Source organism: Lampris incognitus, chromosome 19, assembly GCF_029633865.1.
Source record: "Lampris incognitus isolate fLamInc1 chromosome 19, fLamInc1.hap2, whole genome shotgun sequence".
Classification (NCBI taxonomy): Eukaryota; Metazoa; Chordata; class Actinopteri; order Lampriformes; family Lampridae; genus Lampris; species Lampris incognitus.
In genome coordinates, this window is record NC_079229.1 from 10,527,042 (window position 1) to 10,535,584 (window position 8,543).

The 8,543-nt window shown below is 48.4% G+C and overlaps 1 protein-coding gene across 1 annotated transcript; it reads right to left on the reverse strand.

The window, feature by feature from the left end:
* Nucleotides 1–4,661: 4,661 nt before the first annotated feature.
* On the reverse strand, nucleotides 4,662–8,285 carry si:ch73-206p6.1 (phospholipid scramblase 1). Its single transcript, XM_056299892.1, has 6 exons — nucleotides 8,213–8,285; nucleotides 7,124–7,166; nucleotides 6,776–6,996; nucleotides 6,387–6,548; nucleotides 5,725–5,886; nucleotides 4,662–4,694 (listed from the first exon to the last, which is right to left on the reverse strand). Exons 1-6 carry the CDS (start codon nucleotides 8,279–8,281, stop codon nucleotides 4,662–4,664), a joined length of 690 nt encoding a protein of 229 aa, XP_056155867.1. The 5' UTR covers nucleotides 8,282–8,285.
* Between the last annotated feature and the right edge of the window lie 258 nt (nucleotides 8,286–8,543).

Consider the following 8,543-nt stretch of genomic DNA (forward strand, 5'->3'; position numbering starts at 1 on the left):
TCCCTGGCAACAAAAATGATATTACAGTAGCATGCAAGTCAACCTGAGTTCCTACCATGTAGGCTATATCACATTATCATGGCACGCTTACATTTATCTGACTACGTTTTAAGTGTTACGGGTGGTTTTGTTGTTTGCTTGTTGTTCATTTGGCTTTTGCAGCGGGACACATACTGAAATGAAAAGCGGACTCCCTCTTGCTGGGGTAGTAAATATACGGTGGGGGGGGGGCAAAACACAATCTGCCCCCTCTCAGAAAGACCCCTCCCCCAAAAAACAAAACTTGAGCCAATAAATAAATAAATATATACATTTTGTTCATGTCATCTTATGTTGATGGTAAAACAGACAAACTTTATGTTAACAAATTAATTTAAAAAATAATAAATACATCAAAATCGGTAAGAGCTACAAAACCAATATGTTACACAACTCCTTCATCTCACACAACGTGCTACAAGCATGTTAAAGTGGACATGTCAAGCACGTTAACATGATTTACTAAATGTATTTCCACTCTGATCAACAATTATATAACAAACATGACAAATGTAAATATATAAAAGTAACCGAAGCACCGTTATATATTTCGTGGTGAGGGTGCCACCATCTTACATACATCATCGGTGACTTCCGGTATGGGAAGATGGCAGCGCGAACTCACATTTGCGGCGGCCTCACCCAGTACCGACTATGCAGTGTCTTTGTCCACGTCTACGTCTACGTTTGTGTCACCGTGTGAAGTTTTTTATTTGGATCGTCAATTTCGTTTAATGGCTGGCGATGGATCGGCTGGGAGAGCCTGGTCTGCTGCGTCCTGTGGGCCCAGGGACAATGGTTGAGCCTGAAGAGGAAACACCAGGGGCGGTCTGATAGGACGCGGAAGCCGGGCAGACTAAGCTAACTGCTAACCCATGCAGACTGGCAGTTCTGATAACACTGAGATAACACCAACGGGCGGTCTGGCGGTGGCCCCACCTAGAGTCGACTGTGCAGTGTTTTTGTCTGTGTTTGTGTCGTAGTATGGAGTGCGGGCAGGTGTGTCGAAGGTGTCTGGCTGGGACAGCTAGCGTTGGATTGGCTTGGGGAGACTGGTCTGCTGCGTCCGGTGGGCCCAAGAACCAAGGACGTGGAAGCAGGGCAGGCTAAGCTAACTGCTAGCCCATGCAGACCGGCAGTTCCGACAGTCACCCTGGCTGGCGTTCATTCTCTGGACAGTGGACTTTTTGTACTGTGTTGCACTGGGTGGACTGTGTTGTTAACTGTTTGTGTTTGTGGTGGTGTTGTTTTGGGGAAGTTTTGGATATGTGTTTTTGTCTTTTGTGTTGCACTGCTGTGGGCTGGGGAAAATGAAATTTCGTTTCTTTTGTGTACGCAAATACATGAAATGAAATGGCAATAAATGGTTCCTGATTCCTGATTGTTCCTGATTCCTGATTTTACAGTACTACAATCTGTGACGTCATGGGGTTGGTTGGCTTGGCTGAGTTCAACAGATACAACGGTAAAAGATAGAGAAAGTTGGAGACTGAGGGGCCACAGGACAGAAAAAGACACGAGGAGGCCACTATTGTATTGCTCCTGGATGTAAATATGAGTTTTATAGGGTTACAGCCAAGGACAAAACAGTCCATCTTCATAAACTGCCGCTGAAACGGAGAACGGCACTGAATCATTTCTGTCCTGTCAGAATTCTTCATTCTGTCAGGTGACGCATTCGAGCTGATACGGCGTGGGAACCGGGTGGAATGATGGTCTTTTCAGATGGTAAGCGACACTCCACCTGCATACTCGCTTGGATCTGCAGGGTCTCAATGCACTCCTCATGTGAACATCCGCAAGTAAATGCCAGGTGATCTACGTGTGGTAACCATGGAAACAGCTGCACTACTGTATCCCTGCAGGTATAACTGTATTTTCTTTATGGGCTATAGCCACATATTAAAATATTAATTCATTCATCTTCAGCCGCTTGTCCGGGGTAGGGTCACGGTGGTAGCAAGCTAAGTAGGGCACTCTAGACATCCCTCTCCCCAGCAACACCCTCCAGCTCCTCCTGGGGGATCCCAAGGCGTTCCCAGGCCAGACTGGACATGTAGTCCCTCCAGCGAGTTTTGGGTCTACCCCGGGGTCTCCCCCCAGTTTGCTGTGCCTAGAAAACTTCCAAAGGAAGGCGCCCAGGACGCATCCTAATCAGATGCCTGAACCACCTCAACTGGCTCCTTTCGATGCAAAGGAGCAGCGGCTCTACTCCGAGCTCCCTCCAGATGTCCGAGCTCCTCACCCTATCTCTAAGGCTGAGCCCAGACATCCTACGGGAGAAACTAATTTCAGCCGCTTGTATCCACGATCTCCCCCTTTTGGTCACTACCTAAAGCTCATGACCATAGGTGACGGTTGGAACGAAGACTGACTTGTAAATCGAGAGCTTTGCCTTCCGGCTCAGCTCCCTCTTCACCACAACGGTCCGGTACTAGAAGACATTCACATAGGTCTAGAAGACATATGAAAAGACATATTAGAAGACATATTAAAATATGTCTCCTAGAAATATTGAAAGAGTCTATAAGTAAATAACATAGCAAGGATCAGTCTTTCGTCCATTTTGTGGGGTGACACTGCGCGTTGCGTAGACAAAAAGTTCAAGACAATTCGGCTCTGGCAGTGGGCAGGCGTGTGTGAGACGAGCATGACTGCAACAGTTTCAGGGAAGTGCGCCTGCGTGTCGCTCCGCTTCACAGATTGCCTGGTCTCCCTACCTGCCCGACCTCCTCTCATTGAAAATGAATTACCTAGGTGCATCAATCGCCCCCTGTCTGAAAAGACCATTAAGTGCTTTAGGGTGAAGAGCGGGTCAGCAACACTACCTGGTGTCAGTGTGGTTGTTACCCACCATATCGGGGTCCATCTGCTGTCAGGAGGCTGGTCTGGACCAGGTATTGTGTGGTCACTCTTGCATCACCATGGTGCGCACGTTCAGCATACCATGCTGGGTGGCAATGCTCTCAAGGACAGATGTCCGAGCTGAAACCCTGGAGCGTCCTGTCAATGGCAGACACGTCAAGTTAGCTGTAACTGCTGGCAAATGAACCAATAACGTTAACTGTGTGCAGTAAATAAAACATATGCATACTACATGGTGTTGCCAGAGACAGGAATATAACGGTATACAGTGAGAACGTTTCCATGATACGTTTTTGCCTGTCGCTCCCCCCACGTACTAATTAACTCGCTAAACGCTAGCATTGCTATTGGATATTCAGGCATTCAGGTAGGTTCATCCTCAAGAAGCCCCCCCCCTCTTTTTTTTCCTCCCCCAATTTAATTTAGTCAATTACCCCATTCTTCCGAGCCGTCCTGGTTGCAGCACTACCCCCTCTGCTGATCCGGGGAGGGCTGCAGACTACCACGTGTCTCCTCCGATACATGTGGAGTCGCCAGCCGCTTCTTTTCACCTGACAGTGAGGAGTTTCCCCAGGGGGACGTAGCACGTCCCCGAACAGGCGCCCCGACCGACCAGATGAGGTGCTAGTGCAGCGACCAGGACACATACCCACATCCGGCTTCCTACCCACAGACACGGCCAATTGTAGTTTGTAGGGACGCCCGACCAAGCCGGCGGTAACACGAGGATTCGAACCGGACGCCCATCCTCAATAACTTTTGAGCGAGATCATCAATATGCAGTGGGCGTATTCTAGAACCTGACGGAATGAAGAATCCCGACAGGACAGAAATGATTCAGTGCTGTTCTCCGTTTCAGCGGCGGTTTATGAAAATGGACTGTTTTGTCCTTGGCTGTAACCCTGTAAAACTCACTTTTACCCCCGGGAGCAATACGATACTTGGCCTCCCTTTGTCCTCAGCCTCCACCTTTCTGTTTTGTATCTACCGAACTCAGCCAAGCCAACCGACCCCATGACGTCACAGGTTAAGACGGCAGCGCCCTCGCCACGCAAGATATAACGGTGCTTCTTTTTTTGTTTTATACGTTTAAATTTGTCATGCTCGTTATGTAATTGTTGATTAGAGTGCAGATACATTTAGTGAACCGTGTTAACGTGATTGACTGCTTCATGTCCGCTTGAAATACAAATAATTCTGTTCATAATTATCGGCCTTATAACCAAATTGGACAATAGCTATTTAGCTGACCACTACATCTTAGCACGACACTCTTCTTTCCTTCTTATCTCGTATACAGACAGACAGCAGGGTGTCTCTCTCTATATGAAATGTTCATCTCTTTCGATTCGTCTTGTGGTAAATGGGTGGTAGCCGCTATCCAACCCTTTATAGCGCTAACAGAGGGTTCTTGGCCCAGATGGGCTCTGCAACCGCAAAGTAAACACATAGGAAGATTTCCCTACAAACACTATCTAAGTAAACCACACTGTGTACCCACAGTCCTAGCCAGGTTTATTTTCAGAAACGACAATCTGTTCCCACTTCCAACCTGAGCATTTGGGTCTAAGACAAACCCTCTACTCCATTGTTCCTGATAAATTATCTCGCCGAGGTCCCTTTCCGGTCCTTCCTCTTAAGAAGCCATTTGAAAATTGTACTGAATTAAGGGCATTTGGGACCAATCACTATGGCATTATGGCCTTGCTCTTCCAGGAATGTGTTATGCTGGCTGTGGAAGCCAATGCACTTGGCACCTAGTTGTTTGTACTCTCAAAGAACATGAAATCCTGCAGAAAAGAGAGGACAGAAAGAAATTATGAACGAGCAAGAGAGAAGGAAATAACGAAAGAGAAGGAAAAGAGAAAAATGTTAATAGTGAAACAAAGCACTCATAAAAAAGTTACTGGTGTAATGCCTCCTTCTATTTAAAGTTATTGCAGGTAGAATTTCTCCATTGACAGGATGTCATGCACCACCAAATCAACTTTGAGAGCTTACCATAATTTCACCAATATAATTTGCCTCGTGCCGCTCTTGGCCTAGACTGCTTCCAACGAGCTGTTTTCATCCAGATCGACTTGGGAGGTTTCAAGTCACATTTTCCACAAAATGCAGACTATGCGGTGAGTGTTAGCTATATGGCAGTTCTAACCAGCAGGGTAGCAGTAATACATCATCCCTGCTGAGGACGGGAGGCCGCAGCAGAGATGGGCACGCTTTCCAAAGGTTTACTGAACTACTACACTACATGTCGTGTCATGCCATAATCCTACATCTGGCCTTTTTATGAATGAACAGCAATATGAAAGCATTTTTTCTCCCCAATTGCACTTTTTGGCCAATTACCCCACTCTTCCGAGCTGTCCCGGCTGCTGCTCCACCCCCTCTGCTGACCCGGGGAGGGCTGCAGACCACCACATACTTCCTCTGATACATGTGGAGTCACCAGCTGCTTCTTTTCACCTGACAGTGAGGAGTTTCACCAGGGGGACGTAGCACGTGGGAGGATCACGCTATTCCCCCCCAGTTCCCCCCCCCCCCCGAACAGGCGCCCCGACCAGAGGAGGCGCTAGTGCAGCGACCAGGACACATACCCACATCCGGCTTCCCACCCGGAAAGACACGGCCAGTTGTGTCTGTAAGAACGCCCGACCAAGCCGGAGGCAACACGGGGATTTGAACCGTAGATCCCCGTGTTGGTAGGCAACAGAATAGACCGCCACGCTACCCGGACGCAATATGAAAGCATACTGCTTTGACTGTTTGCTGACATGTTGTGGAATATCTGAAAAGCTGGCTTCGCAGTGCCACACTTACAATGAGAAAACAAGCCCCGATCATTACGGCCTTCATCCTCACATCCAGATCCATGGGGAACTGAATACCAAAGTTGTCCGAATCTGTGAATGCTTCCCGAAGAAGTCCGGTCCACTGTTTACTTATTTTCCCGATCTTACTGACTTCATCCATGGTCAGAATCTAAAAAAAAAAAGAGGATAAGTACAGGGAAAATATGGATGGCATGTGGAAACTGATCAGCCTTCCAACTTGTTTGCTTTCACTGGGCTGAGCTCATTGGAGGCGTCCCGATGCCATGCTCTTCCCAGTCTTCTTGCCCGGCAGCGCAATATGCCGCAACTCGGGTCTTTAGCCTCCTGAGCTTCCGCTTCAAAGCAGTTATGGAGGAATGTCCACTGTCATATCGGATCTCGTGAGAGGTCTGTACCGCTGATCCACATCGCCTTCACAGCTCAGCCTAATAAAACCAGCTGAGCCATGGAACAATGAACACACTGTGCCACACACACACACACACACGCACACGCACGCACACCCCCGGTGTCCCGGTTTAAAGAGGAACAGAGAACAGGAGGAGGAGCAGGATCTGTTAAAGGAAACATCCCCAAGGCTCCGAGTATTACCCTGTCATCATTTTGTTTTCACAAATTTATTCGGTTGCCGTGTTTGGATAAATTTACCTCAAAGTCAACATCTGGTAGGCAGCTCCATCCGCAGAAGGGCCCGTGGATCTTCAGCACAGGCTCCCTGTGTTCGTTCTCGACGATGAATTTGGGGGAGAAGGGGTGCCACTGTTGTAGGACGTAGCCCACTGTGTTACCCGGGGGGGCCTGCACCTCCAGCTGAGCGAGGGATTAGGGACATGGGATTTAATTGGCTGATGGCTGCTATAGCATCAAAGGAAATATGCTCGTTTTTCCGATTAAGGACATATAAAAGGAAATGAGAGGAAGCGATGACGGGAAAACGAGAAGACATGTGGTGAGCAGAAAGCGGGGCTTGTGAAGCTCCACGACTGCGAATTTCGCGGAGCCCGATAAGACCCGAGTTTGAAAGAGGTTCGACTTACCTCTTGCAGACAGCAAGGGAAGAAGCAGGACATGCACTTCAGGGGCCTGGTGACGGTGATGACCTCCTGGCCGAAGTTGTCGAGGACGCGGATGTTGAAGGAGCGCAGGGGTCCGCAGCACTGGCGGCTCAGACAGTCGTTCTCCTCGACGGCGTAGAAGACATTCTGACCCACGGTGTTGCGCACCTCGTACTTGTTGTTGCTCTCGAAGCCGACGAGGGCTGCGTGCACCAACAGTTCAGGTTAAGCATTTGTCACCCCACCACATGGTGCTCGTCTCAAATACAGACCACGGCCTTCTGAACGGAGCCAGCAGACATTGTTAGAAGTTAGGATGCGTGGACATACCTTCAACAAGCTCAACTTTCTGTTTGATGAGGAGCTGATCCACCTAGATAACCACAACAATATGCAGAAGGTATTTTTAATCCGTTATCAAGCAGTCAAGTTGGCCATAAACACAGTTTCCCTTTCCTTTTCTTTTGTGTGACAGTGGAGTTGGGTAAGAGGATCTGCAGGGAGGGAAAGCGGAAGGTGTGCTGGCGTACACATGCTCACATCCAGGATGTGAATACTGGAAAGCCACGGGGGGGGGGGGCTCAGCACCTTGTGGAAAGCCCCCCTGAATACATGATTAGGGGAAATCATGTTCTCAAGCTGTATTTGCCCCAATTTTGGCATGTTTAGTTTTATTTTGCTTTCTAAATCGTGTTATACATGCCTTCTTGAATTAAAAGCTTGCGAGTTTAATAGGTGGGATTCATTGTTTACTCTCTCTGCAGATCCAGCCGGGCCGCTCCAACCATCACCATCCAAACGCCTTGGCCCTAGCATTTTACCTGTCAGTTTCTAATTGTGGGCTATTATATTTGACCATGTTGTGTTTTTTAAGTGCTGATGGTTTTGATAGTCACACCTAGGGACTGCTGGGATAGGCCCCAGCATCCCGTGACCCCGACTGGGATAAGTGGCTTGGGGGTGGATGTTTTGACACTGTTTCGATGTTTGCCTCTGAGGCATAAATCTGTTGATAGAAAGTATGCTTGAATCATGGATGATTTATTATTTTGACGTCACTGTAAGTCTCCTCTGAGTTATGCTCCTTCAACGCAAGAAGGCCACAGCATAGTTGAAACCCTGCTCACGGCTGCTGTAGGAGCCGGCCTGCCTGCACGGCTCCTGTGCAGCGCCCACTGCTGGGCAGTTAAAACGAAACAGTTGGTCCTCTCAGCATCTCGGCAGGGACAGGGTGGTGGTGACAGTTACTGAAGGAGGTGAGACTGACACTCAGAATTTGACGCCATGTCTATCAAATGAACTGTGACAACCTATATGCTTACTGGCCAAATTAGTCTGTGGCGCGAACTGATCATAATCAGTGTGCTATAAATGAATAAATGAATAAAAAGCAACAGCCAATTAAGTGTGACTACTTACCTGGGTGAGGTATTCTAACCCTGGTGGACAGCCCGGTATAGCAGGATTGGGCACGGCGTACATATTCATGCTGGTAGAGACTGGAGAGAACGGCCTGTTCATGAACACAACTTCAGTTAACCTCCAAACGCTTTTGAAGGGGTGTGTGGCGCCACCTTCTGCACGTTTACGCGACACGCAGCCGTTGTAAACGCAGAAAAAGCGGAGCGCCGTCTGCCGTGTTAAGCAGATAATGTGACAGACATAATGAGACGAGGCTCCGGTCGCGACCCCCACGGGTTTCTGTGCTGGGTTTAAGCGTCGTGTTTAAACGTCTGCATATTGTAGCGCA